The sequence below is a fragment of the Rutilus rutilus genome, assembly GCF_951802725.1.
Source record: "Rutilus rutilus genome assembly, chromosome: 1".
NCBI classification, from domain to species: domain Eukaryota; kingdom Metazoa; phylum Chordata; class Actinopteri; order Cypriniformes; family Leuciscidae; genus Rutilus; species Rutilus rutilus.
This window is the reverse complement of record NC_140209.1, coordinates 20,395,867-20,417,619: the sequence shown is the minus strand read 5'-3', so window position 1 is coordinate 20,417,619 and position 21,753 is coordinate 20,395,867. Positions and strand designations below refer to the sequence as shown.

The 21,753-nt window shown below is 37.0% G+C and overlaps 1 protein-coding gene across 3 annotated transcripts in view; it reads left to right on the top strand.

Annotated features, from left to right (window-relative positions):
* LOC311291610 (uncharacterized protein) overlaps positions 1–21,753 on the top strand; it is a 121,963-nt gene that overhangs the window by 3,110 nt on the left and 97,100 nt on the right. For all 3 annotated transcript variants that reach the window (XM_084410735.1, XM_084410734.1, XM_084410736.1), the window contains exons 3-5: positions 30–1,665; positions 9,715–10,074; positions 14,224–14,646. In XM_084410735.1, the coding sequence (XP_084266861.1) occupies positions 30–1,665; positions 9,715–10,074; positions 14,224–14,646 (2,419 nt within the window). The remainder of the gene's footprint in view (positions 1–29; positions 1,666–9,714; positions 10,075–14,223; positions 14,647–21,753) is intronic.

Genomic DNA, 21,753 nt, shown 5'->3' with positions numbered 1-21,753 from the left:
TATAAATTGTGTTTTTATTGCTGTTTTAGGTACAAAGCCCTTTCAAAACTACCAGACAGAGCTCAAAAAGAAAGCAAAAAGGATTCTGAAGGAACAAAGAGAACGTTACGGTAAATATCGGGATGACAAGGCACAAGGAAACTTCCATTTTATACCTGTCGTTTTAGAGAGAGACTCTGTGATGAAAACTCCTCAATGCAAAATCAAATGGAAAAACAAAAAAAGCAAAAAGCTGCGGCCCAAAAAGCTGATCTCTTACATTCCTACTGAGCAACAAGCACTTTCACCTGTGGATCTGCTGAGATGCCAAGATAAGAACATCCTCCTCATAGGCAAACCTGGAATAGGAAAGACTACAGTTGTCCATGAAATGTTGCGTCTGTGGGCAGAGAAAGATGACCGAGAGCTGGACTACATGTTTTACTTTGATGAAAGTGTTTTGTCTGGTTCAAGCAATGACGATTTGGAATCTATTTTGTTTAAAGTGTATTTAAAACCAATGGAAAAAGACAGAAAGGACGTGTTTCAAGATATTGAGGAAAACTCTGAGAATGTTGTCATTGTATTTGATGGAGTCACTTGTGTGCAAGAACATTCTGTCTTAAAGAAGATCATGGATCACGAGCTTCTACCTGAAGCAAAGATTATAATAACATGCAGATCAGAAGAAGAAGATGATCCTCTTTTCAACTGGCCGACACTGAAAGTGTATGTTGAAGGATTCAGTGAAGAGTCTATCAACGCTTACTATCAGAAGATGTTGGGTCACGATCCTGTTCTTCTAGATGTTGTTTTGAAGAATCAAGAGCTGTTTAGTCTCAGCCATGTGCCAATGTATGCATTCATGGTTGCCACATTCATTCCATTTGAAAATGACACAGATTTCAACCATCCACACACAGTCACAGAAATGTACATCCACATTTTCCGTCTTGCAGTGAAGAAACATGGAAAGAAAACAGTTCAGCAAATAGATACATACCTGAGAGAAAAAAAAGATCAGGTTCATCTCTTGATGAAAAATGCATTCAATGCAACTATGCAGAAAACCCTGATCCTTCCAGACATAAGGAGTAATGAGGAAGATATTTGTCATGCTTTTTTGAAAATGATCACAACCACAGACTCACTATCTTCAGCAATGACATACTGTGTGTTTCTCCACAACACAATGCAGGAGTTCTTCTCAGCTTTGTGGCTTCTTGGACATCCAGATGAAATTGAGAAAGTCCTACAACGCTGTCAGACTGAGGAGAATAAACACATGAAACATGTTCTTACCTTCCTATGTGGACTTCTGGGAGAACACAAAATTAAACTCATCAAATGTCTCTTCCCAGAGGATCAGATAAAGAAAACATCTGACTGGTTCATTGAGAAGTTTTTGGAAACTTTCCTCCAACCTCAGAGTGAAAGTGAAGAGTTTGACCTTCTCTATGTGTGTCAGTGCTTGTATGAGCTCCAGTCTCCTGAAGCGTGCTTAAAGTTCCTGGAGAAGATGGACCATCATCTTGAGCCTGAAGAGGATATCGACCCTCATCAGTGTTGTGCTTTGGCTTACGTGATCACTCAGTCCAGGGAAAAAGAGGTTTATCTGAATCTGGAGGACTTTAACATGACTGACGCAGGAATGAACATGATGCTCAGCTGCTCACCCAAGATCAGGTACTAGGGAATAGGGGTGAAATGATATATAGCAATATTTAAAATGTGACAACATACCGTGGATGTGAAAATCAATCGCAATATAGTTTTTGTCACTCCAAGACTGAGCTTATTGTATTTATAATGTACTATAAATACCTTAAGAATAAATATTTATTCTTTCATCATGCACTCACCCCTGTGTCATTTTAAACCCATAAGATTTTCATTCATCACATTGTTTATGAAACCTGAGAGATTTCTGTCCCTCTATTTGAAGTCCATTTCCATAAAACGTAAAAGATCCAACAAGGTTTAAAAAGCATTGTAAAATAAAAAATCAGTCGATCAGTTTAATCCTAGTCTTCTGAAGAGACATGATCGCTTTATATGATGAACAGAATTACTGATCAACACACATATTGTAGTGTAAACAGACGTTCAAATATATGTATGCATGTGTGTGGTGTGCGAGAATGACATGAGGGTGAGTAAATGAAGACAGAATTTTAATTTGAACTTTTATTTTGATGATTCAAAGTTTTTTAGATGGTTTATTCTTATCATGTAAGTGCATTTATAGAATGGGAAACAGTGAACAGCGCAAGAGTTATTGTGCGCCCGACTTGTAAGAGATCCAATGAATGCCTGCATTGAAAGCGTTTATACTGCGTTAGGAAAAAAGCTAAGTTTCAGTGACAGAACTACATTTAAATGGTATCATGATTACAGTATTGTGTATTTTACCAAATCGCGACACAAGTGTATCTTTACAACCCTACTTTATTAAGGAAGGATTATGATATTTGACTAGTCAACCAACAACTCTTGGACTACAATGGCCATGACTTTTTACCCCCAAAACCTGCATCTAAATTTGAATTTATCACAGATTGTTTAATTCAGTTCAGAAATGGCATGAATGTATTTACACTGCAGTTACGATGAATTAATTAATTAATTAATTAATTAATGGTGTAAGATTTATTTATTTATTTTTATTAATATTGAAATCTGAAATGTATTTCCTATTTCAATATTTAACGCTCATCTATTCTAGGCCACCCCGTAAACCCACAGCAAAAAAAAAAACACACTTGTTGCAAACTTAATTTACATTACTTTTAAGAATAATAATACAAATGTTGGGAAAGTGCATGTAGTTTTTCTATTGCATGCAGAAGCCCTTTATCAGATGAGGTAAATAATAGCGTTGCAGTCCAAACTACAGCGGATTAATGGTTTATTATGGGGCTGTTGTCCATTAAAAAAAAATTTTTTTTTCTCCCCCCAGTTACTTTATCAATGGATAATTGCCATTTCCTCTCCTTTTTATTTTATTTTACTTTTGCTAAATTGTGACTTAAAGGGTTAGTTTGCCCATTTAAGACATGAAGTTGTATGCAATCCTTACCAGCACTATAGTGCATACACACTGACCCACTCTGTGGTAACCTCCCTGGTCAGAGTTCTGGCCGCTCGAAGTTTTTCAAGAAAGTATTCCCGGTTAGTTTCCGGGGCCTAAAAACTGTGCGTTATTACGTGAAAAAATTATATGCGTTGCAAAGCTTGATTAATTTACATCACAAAAAACACTCCGGGCAAAATTCATACCTCAGTTTTAATCGGCACTATTTTCTTTCCATTTCTATCAATCCGCGCTGCTGTCAACGTCAACGTTGATACCTGTGCTATGGTACAGCCCACAGCGGAAAATGCAAGAAAAAAGGAAAAATATTAAATATTATTCAAAAGATCATTTCTTAAGTCACAATTAAATGATGGGTGGGGGGCTGCCGTTATCGTTTATAGCCAACTGTGTGCTCGTTGAGAAGTAGTCTATATAGTTTAAAAGGCTAACACAGAGGAACACCTTTTTTTCACTTAAAGTGCCATAGTTTTTATTGTAAATAACAGCTAAATGTGAGGCAGATCGGGAGCAGTGTGTGAAACGGTTGCCTGGCTACTTATTTCACACTCAAAAAAAAAATTTTGTCTAAAAATAAGATTTATGTATTTGAATTGCATAACAAATTTCCATGCATTTGGATTACATAGTTTTAACATAAACCAATCAATCTCAATGTGATTCATATTTTTAAGTCATATCTAAATGAAACAGATAAGATTTATGTAATTGTATTAATAAACTGAATGTGATTTATATTTGTCAGTCATATGTAAATGAAACAGGTAAGATTTATGTAATAGTACACAGAAAAACGCCCATGTTAAATGAACACTGCTCAGTGTTCATATGTGTGCACACTACAGAGTTAAAGCGGTGTTGAAGTTAATGAGATAATTAACTGATGATTGAGCATTAATTATGAACACCTGCTGTTAACAAGCAGAATCACTGAAGGAAAGAGAAACACAAGAACTACAACTGACTTCAGCCACAGCCTTAGATGAAATCAACTGAAGAGAAAAGAAGACATTAAATCTGTGAAGATCTCAGCAGAGGAGGATTAAACAACTCCACAAACAGCATTACCAGCTTCACTTATTACTAACCAGACTGACTTTATTTAATTTCCGTTTTAATGAAATCAATAGTTGTATTTTAAAGTCACCATGATGGTGGTTAGCATTTGCTTTAGTTGGACTCTTGACCCTTGACTCTTTAATATAACATTTTCTCTGGCTGCTATAATTATGTGTTTATAAAACACGTTTGTTGCAGCGAAAAAGCCAAGAGAAAAAGGGATCAGGTGATGTTGGCTGTTTATTGATGAAGGTATAACCATCATATTGTGGCCTTACTCACTTATCTTTTTCAGTGTCTAATGCTTTGATTATTGGGGTTATGTGATTTTGTTTTATTTATTATAGTAGCTGTGTGACCTGACAGCATTAGATCCAACAGTTAATCAAATAATATAAAGAATTTTAAAAACATTTAGTGCATTAAACTTTCTCTTTTTCTACATTATTACTTAGACATCAAGAATCAGTGTATGACTCTCAACAATGGTGACAATCAATGAAATGCTTCATACTGCAGTGCATGCTGGGTACCACCAATCAAAACTCACCCATATCTCCCAGCATGCATTGCGGCATTAATAAATTATGCATCAGGATCTTTTGTCACCATTGTTGAGATTCATATGCTGTTTCTTGATGTCTGTGCGAGTCTAAGTAATGCCATAGATGAAAGGTTTTTGTGCACTAACTATAAAAAAAAAAAAATAAAGTAGGGATGTCCCGATCAGGTTTTTTTGCCCTCGAGTCCGAGTCATTTGATTTTGAGTATCTGCCGATACCGAGTCCCGATCCGATACTTAATACATAAAAAAAAGAATAAAGAAGAGCGAAAAAACAGATCCAGGATGTTCCTTATTTTTTATTTAATTCACCTTATTTTAACATTCAACAACTCTGTTAACAAACAGAGCACTTCTGTGAGGTAGCTTGAACAATCAAGTAATAAATAAATTCTTCACTTTTGGACTTTAGTGCAACAGCAAATATAAAAAAAAGTATAATATATAAACAAATAGCACCTCAACTTAAAATACCCAGCAGGCATGTAAACAAATAAAAAATAAAAGTGCTACAGTGTTTGCAAAGCCAGTAATGTGCTTTTAGGAACTGCACTCCTAACTCTTACGCCGGTTTCACACTGCACTGTTAGCAGAGCGTGCAGCGCGTATTTTTTTCGCCGCCCATGTTAACAGATTAAACCAGGCTTTAGAGCATTCACACCGCGCGCAGAGGTGGCGCGGCAGTGCGTATAGCAGAGCAGAGCAGCAGTGCCGCAATCGTTTCGGCGCCGAGTCTATTTTTGCTGCGCCGCTTTTGCTGAATTAAAGTGACAACACATTGATCATGGCCAAAATACACCGCAGTTTTATCCAAAAAGTGCATTGATGATATCTATTGTGTTTTAAACAGTCAATCAAATGACCAACAGCAATTTAAAAAGAAAACAAATGTCCAAAAACAAACTTGTTACCATAACAATAAAAACAAAGATGAACCAAAAGTTATATGAAATTATTAATAAAATAAGCTTCTTGACAAGTCTTTTCTCTTAAATGTATTTGAAAACGAAAAAAAGCAATGCCAACTTATCCATTATAGAGTACTCTGTCTGTAGCCTACACAACCCGCGGTTCAGTCGCGCGTGACAAACGCTGCCAGTGTGAAAGCAAAACGTGCGTGTCCTGCTCCTGCTCACCATACGCACTGCTCCTGCGCTGCTTATGCTCTACTAACGCGTGCAGTGTGAAACCAGCGTAACTCTGTGCCACCGCATAACTATATATGTGTTAAAAAATTATGAGAATATATATACATATATATCCGAGTCCTGATCGGGAGGTAACGTCCGATTCCGATCAGTCTGAAAACACGTGATCGGGCCCGATTTCCGATCACGAGATCGGATCGGGACATCCCTAAAAAAAAGTATATTGTTTGATAAACAACACTGTTAGATTTCATGCTGTAAAATCAAATGGCTTCTGTTATGAACAAAACAATATTAAAAAGCATTAGACACTGAACAAGATGACTTTGTCGTCATCATCATCATCAATAAACAGCCAACATCACCTGATCTCATTTTCTCTTGGCTTTTTTGCTGCAACAAACGTGTTTTTAAACACATAATTATAGCAACCAGAGAAAATGTTATATTACAGAGTCAATGGTCAAGAGCCCAACTAAAGCAAACGCTAACCACCATCATGGTGACTTTAAAATTCAACTATTGATTTCATTAAAACGGAAATTAAATAAAGTCAGTCTGGTTAGTAATAAGTGAAGCTGGTAATGCTGTTTGTGGAGTTGTTTAATCCTCCTCTGCTGAGATCTTCACAGATTTAATGTCTTCTTTTCTCTTCAGTTGATTTCATCTAAGGCTGTGGCTGAAGTCAGTTGTAGTTCTTGTGTTTCTCTTTCCTTCAGTGATTCTGCTTGTTAACAGCATGTGTTCATAATTAATGCTCAATCATCACTTAATTATCTCATTAACTTCAACACCGCTTTAACTCTGTAGTGTGCACACATATGAACACTGAGCAGTGTTAATTTAACATGGGCGTTTTTCTGTGTACTATTACATACAGTGAGGAAAATAAGTATTTGAACACCCTGCTATTTTGCAAGTTCTCCCACTTGGAAATCATGGAGGGGTCTGAAATTGTCATCGTAGGTGCATGTCCACTGTGAGAGACATAATCTAAATAAAAAAATCCAGAAATCACAATATATGATTTTTTAACTATTTATTTGTATGATACAGCTGCAAATAAGTATTTGAACACCTGTCTATCAGCTAGAATTCTGACCCTCAAAGACCTGTTAGTCTGCCTTTAAAATGTCCACCTCCACTCCATTTATTATCCTAAATTAGATGCACCTGTTTGAGGTCGTTAGCTGCATAAAGACACCTGTCCACCCCATACAATCAGTAAGAATCCAACTACTAACATGGCCAAGACCAAAGAGCTGTCCAAAGACACTAGAGACAAAATTGTACACCTCCACAAGGCTGGAAAGGGCTACGGGGAAATTGCCAAGCAGCTTGGTGAAAAAAGGTCCACTGTTGGAGCAATCATTAGAAAATGGAAGAAGCTAAACATGACTGTCAATCTCCCTCGGACTGGGGCTCCATGCAAGATCTCACCTCGTGGGGTCTCAATGATCCTAAGAAAGGTGAGAAATCAGCCCAGAACTACACGGGAGGAGCTGGTCAATGACCTGAAAAGAGCTGGGACCACCGTTTCCAAGGTTACTGTTGGTAATACACTAAGACATCATGGTTTGAAATCATGCATGGCACGGAAGGTTCCCCTGCTTAAACCAGCACATGTCAAGGCCCCTCTTAAGTTTGCCAATGACCATTTGGATGATCCAGAGGAGTCATGGGAGAAAGTCATGTGGTCAGATGAGACCAAAATAGAACTTTTTGGTCATAATTCCACTAAACGTGTTTGGAGGAAGAAGAATGATGAGTACCATCCCAAGAACACCATCCCTACTGTGAAGCATGGGGGTGGTAGCATCATGCTTTGGGGGTGTTTTTCTGCACATGGGACAGGGCGACTGCACTGTATTAAGGAGAGGATGACCGGGGCCATGTATTGCGAGATTTTGGGGAACAACCTCCTTCCCTCAGTTAGAGCATTGAAGATAGGTCGAGGCTGGGTCTTCCAACATGACAATGACCCGAAGCACACAGCCAGGATAACCAAGGAGTGGCTCTGTAAGAAGCATATCAAGGTTCTGGCGTGGCCTAGCCAGTCTCCAGACCTAAACCCAATAGAGAATCTTTGGAGGGAGCTCAAACTCTGTGTTTCTCAGCGACAGCCCAGAAACCTGACTGATCTAGAGAAGATCTGTGTGGAGGAGTGGGCCAAAATCCCTCCTGCAGTGTGTGCAAACCTGGTGAAAAACTACAGGAAACGTTTGACCTCTGTAATTGCAAACAAAGGCTACTGTACCAAATATTAACATTGATTTTCTCAGGTGTTCAAATACTTATTTGCAGCTGTATCATACAAATAAATAGTTAAAAAATCATACATTGTGATTTCTGGATTTTCTTTTTTAGATTATGTCTCTCACAGTGGACATGCACCTACGATGACAATTTCAGACCCCTCCATGATTTCCAAGTGGGAGAACTTGCAAAATAGCAGGGTGTTCAAATACTTATTTTCCTCACTGTAAATCTTACCTGTTTCATTTACGTATGACTGACAAATATAAATCACATTCAGTTTATTAATACAATTACATAAATCTTATCTGTTTCATTTATGTATGACTTAAAAATATGAATCACATTCAGGAGTATTGATTGGTTTATGTTAAAACTATGTAAACCAAATGCATGGAAATTTGTTATGCAATTCAAATACATAAATCTTATTTTTAGACAATTTTTTTTTTGAGTGCACCCACTGCCCTCCTCGTTTGTATTTATTTACTTATTCGTAATTACCTTATTATATTGTTGCAAGCCTGATGCACCCAAATTATTTTGGAATTCGCCATTTGATAATAAACCAAAACAAATTATGAATCCGGTAATCTTGATATGTGGCATATAGTTATAAGATAAAGCCTATCATTCGACTCATCCCGGGGCGAACAGCTTCTATTGTAATGAACCAAGTTAATGACTGTGCTGAATTTAAGGGAACGAGAAGCACGGAAGTTCAATGTTGCCGTGGAAACGAACAATGATGCCCACTAGCGAGTGAAAATATCTGCATCTGGAGAGTTTTCTATGTTGGCCTAAATATTTTGTATAGGGGAGACCGGGGATGAAAGTAACACCTTATGTTTGAGCATCTGTAACTCAGCCGCTGTTTGTGCTAGATCTCTCATCTCTGATACATGGCAGCCACATTTGTCTGCTACACATATAACTCACTTGGACATATACAAAACAATCACAGATTGTGTGAGTTAATGTCAAATACACAGAGTACAGTTGTTACAATACCCCACAACTGGCTGGGGATAGATGCAACAATGAGAGGTCATTTGCTGAAATAAGATTCACACTATTGTATTTTTTTAAGGACTCAAAAACAATTGCGAATAAAGGTGGCCTCTGTGTTAGCCTTTTAAACTATATACTTCTTGACGTCCACACAGGAGGCTATAACTTCCATTTCATCTCAACTTTTAACACTTGTCAAGAGTCTGTTGTCAGTAAAAATCGTCTTCACACAAACTCTTCTCTGCTAGTGCTGTAAGTTTGGGTCGCTTGTAACATGCGTTTAAAAAGGCAACATGTTTCAACCTTCTGCAATGAGATTTGTTATGAACTAAAGAGAAGCTCTAAGGTCTTCACAAAAATTAAAGTTTAACATTTGAAAGCAAAGAAATTAAGACATAAATATTAGTGTTTTACTTTTACTGATGTTCTGTACATTTAAATTGTATTATTATTATTATCATTATTATTATTATTATTAATAAATGTCTTTATTTTACAGTACAATAGAATTATTGCCATAGTAATGTATTTCTTTATTAATTTGCTTAATTGTTATAATTTAAATTTTGTATTATTATTATTGATATATGATTTCTGTGTTGCAGATTAAAGATTTGGAAAGAACCACTGAAGCAAATCACATTCTTTAGTGAATTCTTCCATAAAGCATCTCAGTGCAGTTGCTCCTTTAACAACCCAGAACTGTGTGATTTCCTGCTGGATCTTTGCTCACATGTGAAGAACTATGAGACTCTAACAGGCAGGAGTTTCCTTCCAGCATTACAGTCAGTTTTCCAGTTACCTGATGTCTGGATCATAGATCTCTCACAGAGAAAGACCTCCGTCCTCCTGGAAGTGCTGAAACTCCAGACAGAGAAGAAACCAGTAGAGCTGAGAGGATGTCCAGAGGAAGAGAGTGAAGTGAAGAGTTTCCTTCAGTGTCTGTCCTACATCTCACAGCTGAGGTACCTGAACTTTTGGATATTCACTTACTGTACCTACTTCTCAATCAGTTTCACTTCACTGTATCTGAATCTGTTTGAATCTGCACACATTGTATGCCTGGAAGCTCAATTTCGAAGTCAACCAAACTATAACAGATTTACATTATATACAGTAAAAGATTGTAAAAGTAACCAAACTTTTTTCTTTCAATGAAATTAATATTCTATACTTTAGTTTAATAATAAGCAATGGCGCAACAGGGGAAGATGAAAGATTAGATGGGGTTACGTTTATTATATATTTTTCCAATATGTTTAGGCTTTATTCATGTTCAGACTTTATTCAAGCTGTAAAACTATGAAAGTAAAACTAAATGTATCCTAGGGGTGAAGGGTGAAGTCCTCCCTGCACAGGGTGAAGTCAGTATGTACATTAACAACAATTCTGGACAAATTTAATGTAATTTAATTAAAAACTATGTTCTGTGGTGCGTCAGGATTATGAACAGTGTTTTATCTGTGCGCCGCGGACAGACATCGAGTGACGCTGCCGGTGTTCGTACACTCATAGAAAACAATGTGATTCAATTTTAAAGACCCATCACTGTGCTTCTCATTCGGTGTGTGTGTGTGTGTGAGACCTTTCAGAGTTCTGTGAAATGTCTATTCATATGTGCCGACTGGACCAATCAGACACACAATTATTCATTTATTAATCAATAAGTTGAACAAAATAAAAGGTAAAGAATTTGTCACTTACATTCTGAAAGTTCATTTTTCTCCATTAATTGTTTGGTTTTAGCAGTTTTTTCCATTGTCTGGTATAGTCAAAATAATAGAAATGCTCTTCTCTGAATATAACTGTAGGCTATGTAATGTAGTATTTTAATACAAATCATTGAGATATTAACAACTTTACACAGCATAGAAAATAGATAAAATGATTTGGAGTAGTTTATAATTGATAAATTGAATAGATTTGATTGTTTTGCTGAGATTTAGAAAAATAGTCTCAAATGTAAGTTGATCATTTCAGGGCACATAATGTTGTTCAATATTTAAACACTTTAAGACTTTAGTAAAAAAAAAGTAAGATGGTAAATACTTTTAAAATATATTTGAGAAAAATGGATTCATTATAAAGTTCATTGCTAGAACTGGCTGATCCTGCAGATTTGGCACATTAGGAGGATCAGGCCCTTCCTATTAGTCTGGGAAAACCCAGACAACTTCCAGCAAATTTAGATTTGCTCTGCAGTAGGGCTGGACCCGAATATTAGAATATTTGTTCGGTGGGTTGGTATGCGATTTGAAAATGTGACATTCGAATATTTATTTATTTATTTATTTTGCACACCTGATATCCATCGCGAAACGGTTCTCATTCGCGCTTGAATAAGGCTGGCGACACAAAGCATGGCGAGCAAAGCTTGTTGAGAATAAGTGACAATCAAGGAACCTGTGAAACGCGATTTAGCGGGATAGCAGCGTAGCTGGAAATTCGAGTGTTCCAGCAACGGGAGTGTTCTCTGGCTAGAGCGCAGAACAGAGGAGTTTGAATGGACCGAAGTGCATGCCTGAGCTTGTGTTTTAGGTTAAGCGCGTTGCTTTGACATTGTGGAAAATAGAATAATAGAAACAAAATGTATTAGCCTTTTTACCCGTTATTATCAATCTAAATTAATCTCGTTTTTAATTTAACTTAATTTAGTTTTTCTTTATTTAAATTTCATTTTTCTTTATTTCAATTTCGTTTTTCTTTATTTCAATTTCTTTTTTTTTCTTTTTTTTCAATTTCTTTTTTTCTTTATTTCAATTTCGTTTTTTCTTTATTTCAATTTCGTTTTATCTTTATTTCAATTTCGTTTATCTTTATTTCAATTTCGTTTATCTTTATATAAATCTACCCTTTACTGTGTCAGTAATTTGTTAGTCAGAAAAATATTAGACTACCTTAAAAGTATTGCTTAATTTAACAGACCTGTGTGTGTGCGTTTTATATCACTAGTGCAGTGTCCGTTCTCAGAGCATATAAGCCCTGCCTGCGTGAGGTGCGCCGCTTCCCGCTCGCGCTGTTCTGTAGTTTACTAAACATTTATTAATTCTGAATGTGTCGCGTCTCGCGTGTCGGTGTCCATCTATATTGCACCAAATGCAACACTGCACTTCCTTGTGAAGTTTATTGGATGAACGGTTCTCGAAATAATCAAAATGCAAACGGACATACAGACACATAGAGATTCCTGCCTTTATTAGAGAGAAAAATGTGTTCAGCCCCTTCTCCGAAGCTTAGAATATTCGATGTTCAATTACTACCGAAGCTTCGAAGCTCAAAAAGTGGTATTCGGACCAGCCCTACTCTGCAAGTAGTCTGACAAAGAGCTCATTCAAGCCCATTTCTAATCCGTCGAAATCAAGCCACCAATCAGAAATGTTGGGGCGGGCTTTACACGATGACGATCGCTCTGATTGGTTTTGGGTCTATCCAATTGCGCCCAGAGGCATTTGAGCGACGTCCGTTGGTGAAGCGCACAAACTTTTAAATGCATTATTATATTCAAATTGCAAACACATGAGGACAGTCTCCATGAAAGACCCACTGGCAGATGAACGTGCTACTACATTTCTCTCCGAAACGGTATTCGATTTAATAGAGGATTTTAACTGTGACAAGATGATTGACAGGGCAGTTTACGTGACAGGATGCACGCGACAGATCCGTCCGATAAAGATGACGAAGTAGTATTGCCTACAGAACAACTACTGGCTCTGCTCCCTTTTACCTAAACTCATTACTCCAGACTTACGTGCCATCCAGAAACTTGCATTCTGCAAATGAACGTCGACTTGTGGTGCATCTCAGAGAGGCCCAAAATCACTTTCACTGACCTTTTCCTTGACTGTTCCCTGCTGGAGGAATGACCTGCCGAACTCAACCCGCGTTGCCGAGTCCGTAGCCATTTTCAAGAAACGGAGGAAGACGCATCTTTTTCAGCAACATTTGATCCATTAATACTAACACTTTCTTTTCTATTCTCTTCTACTCAGTGGCGTAACTTTGTTTTAAAAAGTGGGTGGGATGGGGGGGCATTGCTAACACAATGCTAAATCATAAATCAGATGTATGTACAATAACATTACGATGTCCAGCATTTGATTTAAATAGTACCTTGGGTTTAATTTGTCATTTAATGAGGTCTAATAAATGTTGTTAGTGGTGAGAATTTTCACATGAATGAATACATAGATCCGAATCTTTTAAGCGTATATTTAAATGATATAGTGGCATAACTTTTGCCAAGCGTGTCAGAGCACTCGTATAGGGTTTTTTTTCTCTCTCATCTAAACCGATTATGTTTATCAGTGGTTGTATATCAGGCAGGGAAACATTTGTGTGTTTTGTTTTGTAATTTCACCAGAATGAATAGAGAGTCCACTCTCCACAACGGATTGAAGCGCGCGTCCGAGTGAAGACTGTGCGCGAGCCACAAGAGAACACAGTATCCGCGCCACTGATCGCAGTGGCAATGAGCACTTTGATCACTTTATTTAAAAAAACAACACATTTCAGCGCTAGATCGCCTCTTATTTAACAAACTAACTAAATGAATGCTCTGCTAGTTAACTGGAGATGTTATTTATTTGTATTGGTACATTCGTGCCGCGAGATGTTTCAAAAGTGGTGGTGACAATATCGACCTTAGCAAAAAGTGGTGGGGACATGTCCCACCCGTCCCGCCCGCAAATTACGCCTATGCTTCTACTCTGTATCTATTTAAAAAAATAAAAAATTACACATACTGACTAGATGTGTTAGACTAGATGTATTAGACTAGATGTATTAGACTAAACTGGAAATCATCACAACACTTACATATTGTTGACTTATTGTTAGTTTCACTGCTTCTATTGCTCTCCGCGTTTGTAAGTTGCTTTGGATAAAAGTGTCTGCTGAATGATCAAATGTAATGTAAATGTAAAATGTTAATTACTCTGTCAGTATTTAATGACTAATTTAATGTTTTTTTTTAATTGTTTACAACAATATGAGCTGAAAACAGGAAACAAACAACACATTATTTTAATTTGTATTATTAAGTCACGTCATAGCTATAATAAGTTCTGTGATATTTCTATTTATTCACATTTCACATTTCCATTTTATTACAGATTCTCTAATCTGAATGAAAGTGTTCAAAACAGATTTCTTCTGAGACTCTTCAGTAAACCAGCAGAGACTGAGACACAGACAGGAGAGCAGATGCTGAAACTGTTATCATCAGTCTACACCTACTCATCTTTTCCTAATCAAAAGACTGAAATAATTAAACAGAGTGATTTCCTGCTGGATCTTTGCTCACATGTGAAGAACTATGAGACTCAAACAGGCAGGAGTTTCCTTCCAGCATTACAGTCAGTTTTCCAGTTACCTGCTGTCTGGATCATAGATCTCTCACAGAGAAAGACCTCCGTCCTCCTGGAAGTGCTGAAACTCCAGACAGAGAAGAAACCAGTAGAGCTGAGAGGATGTTCAGAGGAAGAGAGTGAAGTGAAGAGTTTCCTTCAGTGTCTGTCCTACATCTCACAGCTGAGGTAAGATATACAGCCTTTTGCTCAACATTTAAAAAAAAAAACTGGAGTAGGTCTTTGTGTACTATTATGGATCATTAAAAACAATATATTGTTTTTGATTTACCTTTAGATGCAGAAATGTGTAAAATTGATTGAAAAAAAAAAACTGTTATAAAAATGTAAAACTGTAAAAAATAGTCAGGAAAATTAAACTGACTGGTTCTAGAAACCTCAACTAACATTTGTACCAAATTAGATCAACAAGGAAATATTTATATATATTTAGGGGTTAGGTTATATATATATAACATATATAATATTACATATATAATAATATATATTATATATATATATATATATATATATAAAATTTGTTCTCTGATATCTACATAGAAGGTGTGTGGCTTAGGTAAGGGCAAAAATTCTCCAGATACGGTTTTACATGTCCATTTACAACCCTAGGATTTGTCCCAAGAATGAAATGGGCTGTTATTACCTTATTTAGAAGGGTCATGAATAATAATGTTGAGCTTTGCTCTGATTGGTTGTTTCACAGATTTGTACATAGGAGCTGTGGTGCACAAATATACAATTTGTGTATATTTATACAAATAATATGCAAAATAATCATACTTAAGTTCTCAAACAAAAAATATTTGAACAAATTGACTAGATGCATTGTTAAATGACAATCGTTTCAACTTAAGTGGTGGAGAAGGTCACATTAGCTAGAAGGAGCGAGTGAGCTATCTGTGATTAAAGGTCCCATTCCATGGATTATTTTTATTATTTTATCATGTTTCCAGGGGTGCCCTTATAATGTTAGTATGTTTTTTAGATCAAAAATTGTTATAATTTAGAAATAAAAGGCATGTTTCCTAGCCTGATTTCATTCCCTGGTTTGAACACTCTGTTTGAAGGGGCGTGTCTGCTGAGAGACTTCAGTGTAAATGCCCTCTGCTGTGATTGGCTGACATGCTTGCATATGAAATATCTGGTATTACATGTGGAACTATCTGGAAAACTTTTACTATTACAGCTATTATACGTTTTTACTATTACAGCTATCGGGATTAACGAATCGTGAGAAGTTTTTTAAGTATTTAGATCTATTTCAATCACATAGAAAATTGCAGTGATGATGAGCATTGAGCAGATGACAGCCTGTCGATCGCGTGAAAGATCTTATCATTGCAACGCAGTTTCTGCACTCACTAATGATTTCACCAATGCAAACATGAGGCATATAAATACAGTAAGAGCTTCGTTGTGCAGTGTAACAGCGTCATTGATTTCATAACGAGTGTTGGCAAGTGTCCAGATAAACTCGCGCTGTGTGTCACAGCTTGGCCGTTTGGAAAGGGATTGTTCTGTGATCGCTTTCTGTATATTAAAGGGATAGTTCGCCCAAAAATGATATTTAGCCCATGATTTACTCACCCTCAAGCCGTTCGAGATGCATATGTCAATCTTTTTTCAGACGAACACATTTTCAGTTATTTTAGAAAATGTCTTAGATGTTTCAGTGGTTATAGTGTGAGGCTATGGGGTCCAGCTCGTTGAAGTCCGCAAATGTGCACGCATCCTCCACAAAAGTAATCCATCCGGCTCCAGGGAGATAAACTAAGGCCTTCTGAGGGTAATCCGTGCGGTTTTGTCGTAAAAATATACATATTTAAAACTTTATAAACGAAAATAACTGGCTTCCGGTGGCGGTCGGCGCGCGTTCACGGAGATGGAAGCGTCGTGACGTAGAACGAACGTGACAGTGCAGCCAGAGAGCAGAGCAAAACAAAACTCTACGTTCGTTCTACGTCACGACGCTTCCTACGCCATATGCCAGCATCCATCTCCATGAACGCGCGTCGACCGCGACCGGAAGCCAGTTATTTTCGTTTATAAAGTTTTAAATATGTATATTTTTACGACAAAACCGCACGGATTACCCTCAGAAGGCCTTCGTTTATCCCCCTGGAGCCGGATGGATTACTTTTGTGGAGGATGCATGCTCATTTGCGGACTTCAACGAGCTGGACCCCATTGCTTCACATTATAACCACTGAAACATCTAAGACATTTTCTAAAATAACTGAAAATGTGTTCGTCTGAAAAAAGATTGACATATACATCTCGAACGGCTTGAGGGTGAGTAAATTATGGGCTAAATATCATTTTTGGGCGAACTATCCCTTTAATCATAGTTTAAGTTAGATTATTTTCATCCTACTAAGAGAAACGATGTGAAGTTGATCGCTACTTCCATATTAAATCACTACTTGTACTTACCGCTTGCTGGAATATAGATGAAATTGTCCCCTTCGTCAGTATGAAACGCTGAGAGAAGTCTGCTTGATATTATCCCAGGTTATAAAAACAGTCCGTGGTGAAATGGACAGAGCAAACTAACAACTTCGAATTAAACTTTTGCGGTATTCGATTATAGATAAACATCAACCGTCTGTTGACATTTTGCCATCAATACGCCTGTGTTCCTGTGGGCGGAGTTTAGTCTAAACACGGTTCTGGTGATGTCACTAATGAAGGATGTAGAGGGGTGTAGTCCAATCGAGCCGTTTTTTGTAGTCAACTTCTGTTAAATAAAATATCTCGTTTGGCATTGAACTTTGAGCGTTATAATTTTTCAGATATTATTTATACTCTAACAACAACATTACACACTAACTAAAGTTTGAAACATGGAATCGCATGCAACGGGACCTTTAACCAATCTAATGGATAGCTCATGAGTTATGTGTTGTTGATGAAATATAGGCAACCCGACAAAAGGGATTGACATAGATGTATCTACAGTTGTATTTTGTAGATTTATTTGACAACACAGGCCTGAAATAATATTAACCTCCGTGTAAATAGGTCGTCATACTATTTAGTTATCTACACAGCAAAAACTTCAGTGTTAAGGCGAGACACTACAGATGAATAGGGTACAATTTTTAACTAGCAGATATCACCATGAAACTTTCACAGTTGATTACCTACATTAAGATGAGAAATATATTTTAAAATATAAAATATATTACAAGTTTTCTGTAATTTAATGTTTAAATATGCAAATTAGGCTATATCTAATTAAATATGCGCTAATTTGCATATATTTAAAAAAACGAAATCTGTGTATTGGATAAAGCCAGGTTAAAAATATATTTTTCATTGTGTTCACATATTAGATGGGGAAAAAATTACAGAGGGATTTATGGATATCGACTTTTATTATCCTGTAAATCAGAAAATACTGTCAATAGCCTTAAAAAAATGATTTTCGCCATGTTTTTTGGAATAAAATGTTATATAAATCAGACTAGGAGTAATACAAATCCCTCTGTAAATGTCTTCATAATATAACTAGGTACAAGACTGGAAAGTTTGGTGTATATAGGACAGGGCTCCAGACTAACTTTTTTCACCTCCGTCCTTGGACCCGTCCTGAAAAAAACGATTTGAACCGTCCTAAAGTGAATGTCAACCGTCCCAAAATAAACATGTTGTTTCTGTACTTTGTTATTATCATCTATAGTTGTTAGTTGTTAGTCACATAACAAAAACACCATTAAAATGTTTATGATATATAGTATTATATTTATTTAGCTCTATTCAAAGTAATTATCTGTAAACAGGTAAAAAACAGATTTAATAAAAAAATAACAGGAGTGTATGCTTTTTTGTATTCATGCAGAATCTTTTTTTTTTTTTTACATATACGAAAATTAAGATAAAAATACATACAGCTCAAAACGTTTTGGAGTTGGTTGGATTAAAAAATAACAAATAAATACTGGTGACAACATATCTCAAAAATATCATCATTCTTTATTCTTTCAAGCAGCAGACATATTTATTTCAGGGTTCGTACATTTTGAAAAAACCTGGAAAAGTTATGGAATTTGAAAAATGCAAATTCCAGGCCTGGAAAGGTTTTGAAAAAATAAACAGACCCAGAAAGTTTTGGAAAAGTCATGGAATTTTTTTTTTAACACAGCCTAATATGTGATTAATACAAAAACTGTTTAATAAAAAATATATTTCTCGTTATATTCTCTTATATTCGGGCGGCATAACGTTCAGTTCACTTACGAATCCGATTCACTCACTTGTTGCGATGTTGCCTGAGGTGAAGTCGGTGCTGACAGAAATTTTATTGAAATGCCAGGAAAGTGGCACGAGCATGCTAAAGTTTTGCAAGCACCGGTGGGTCGAGAATGTAGCGGAAAGCTCTGGCCGCATGTGAAACGATACGCAGTAGGCCTATATTAGCCTAACTTACGTCTGTCTCCTGCACGCGAGAGGAGGGAAGAAAACGAGTAAAATGTCAGTTCAGTTGTAAGTTCATTCTTTATGTGCTTAGGAGTGTGCGATATTGTCTATGAACTATGATGATATTGTAATCATTGTTTTAACTATGTACGAGGCACTGCGAGTGCGAGCTGACATCGCGTTTGTCTCTCATGCTTGCTTTCACTGCGTGATGTGTCAGTGCAGTTATAGATGTGCCCAAATGAGTTTTTGTCTTATATTTATATCATATTATGTTGTTATATTAGAATATCACATGAGCAAGAGTGCCGTTTTCCTTTGCATATAATTGCAAATGTGCTATTTATTTCATACAACAGTTAAATTAACAATAAAGTTAACATTGTGAGTTACTTTTTGGACACAATATTGTCAATTCTCACTTTATATCGCCGACGAGAATTTCGTAATGAAGCCGTGGTCTAGTCTCGCGTAGCCAGACCTTCAGACTGACGGCAGAAGGTCTGGACTCTTTCGCAGCTTTTCTTGGCCAAGAGGACGTTTGACTGACATATAACGCAACCAATCACAGTTCGTTTTGTTCCGCTTCATGTTTAGGGGCGTGCCAATATAATGTCGATGTCCCTACAATAACAGACCAGCATGCATTTAATAAATTATCATTCAAGAACATTGTGCAAGTTTACTGCAACAATGGAGCCGCAAACTTCACATACTTTTGAAAATCCAGCGTTTAGTTGATCCTGGTAAGCGCTCATTTGTCTCAGTTGTAAACACAACGGCTTTCTTCTTCCAGGAGGGGTTTTGGCGTCACGGCATTTGTTTCCAGACGGACCGTTAAAGAACGCGACACACACGTCTCGCGGACATCCTGTAGAATTCAACCAATCAGGTCGCGACTTCGAAACTCCTGAAGTGTTTCCAGAAAAGTTTGCCATATGCATCAGACGTTTAGCCAACGTTCCGTGGGCGTGACGTCTGAGGCTGAGACTAGCCATGGTCCAACAGACAGCGATGATTTTTTTTTATTTATTGAATGAAATCCGCGTTTTGAACGAATCAATGATTCAATGAACAATCACTTGTTTTTCTGAATGAATCAGCTGTTTGAACAAATCGGTTGAAATTACTCCAACAACTCGCTTATTAAGACAGTGACTTGCTGCCACCTACTGGTGGTTTTAGTTTCATATTTAAAGTATCTTTTAATTAAAACGTTAAAATTATAAATAATTTCATTTAAATATTGAATAGCTTTATTTATGCAATTGTAAATGAAGTGTAAATATAGTAGGCTAATGCCAGTTTGATGCGGCTTCTGTGTCAGCTCTAATGTCGACTGACATTTTCAGGAATACATAGTCATGGAAATGTGCCGAAAAGTCATGGAAAAGTTATGGAAAAGTATTGGTTAAAATGTGTATGAACCCTGTTATTTGTATGAATTAAATATAATGAATTATTATTAAAGCTATTAACGAGCAGTGAATGCTTTTCTCTTTTTCTTTTGTTGCTTGATCAATACACAGACCGCATTAGGTTTATTACCCACTGTCACTTTAAGACATCGGATCATGTCCAGTGACGTGCGCTGATGCACATCCGATACACTCAAAACTGTTTAAGACATAACCAACATAGTTTACGTGAATACTCTCCAAAACGGACATTTCGTCATAATGTTGTGTGTATTTGTCCATTCAGACACGAAAGAGAGCTCAATTCAGTACTCACGCGCTGTATAGGTGTCTATGTGCATGGCTGCACGCTTCGGGTCGGGTGTGTGCGCACAGAAAACTGTACTGAATACTGCTCTTTTTTTGCGTCGTCACTCTTATTCAGATCTATATGTCTGCTCTACTCATTCTCCCAGACGTTTAAATTTTTTAACGTTTTATGAGACATGCAGCGCATGTCAACCCGTGTGCCGCTGGGTAGATCAGCACGTTACAGTACAAATGTGCGCATCTAACGTTACCACAAACGCAGGACATCAGTTCTGACTGGATCGCTTCCCAAATCGTCACTATCTAACATTTTTGTCTAGTTTTTATTCGTTGACGAAAATGTCAATAGATTTTCGTCATGGTTTTTGTCATTCAAAACTAGTTTTTATTTAGTTATCGTCTCGTTTTTGTCTGTGAAAATAAGCCATGTGATAGATGTACCGCGAAACAAGTCTCCGGGTGAGTAGCCGGCCAGTGATTGTAACTATAGTAACAGCATGAGAAGACGCGCTCCGTTGTAGTCAGCGCTTGGTCGGTTAATTTTGACATTTTCTAAGTAAGTTACCCTAATAGGCTAGTAATAAATGAACATACATACAAAAATGTCTTTCGTTGTTACGTCCCTCGTTAATTAGATGTTTTTTGTCTAGGAATATTATTAGACGTAACAAAAGTATTGCATGTGTGTGTCAAATACAGTACCGGGAATTGCAATTGAAAAGGAACAGACAACAATACATAACTGAGTTGAAAGATTTTTAATTCCTCAACTGCAATATCGTGAAGTAGTAATGAAAGTATAAAGTAATGAAAAGTAATAAAGTAGTGGATGTTTACAAAATTGTACAACGTAACCAGAACAATCAAAAATACAGACAAACTGAGGGAGAGGAAAGAGCAAAAGAGTGGTGCTTAACCCTTTCGCACGTACGATCACACCGGTGTGATAAGTCTAGGCTGGTCCCTGGAGCGTACGATCACACCGGTGTGATTAGAACAGTCAGTACATGACGTGATCAACTGCTAAATTCAAATTTGCTTTCGCGCGTTGGCTGGCGCTGAGCCAGAGACAGGCGCGCTCAGTGCTGTCATATATCACAACGTTTCAGTGTTTTCAACCACATAATGT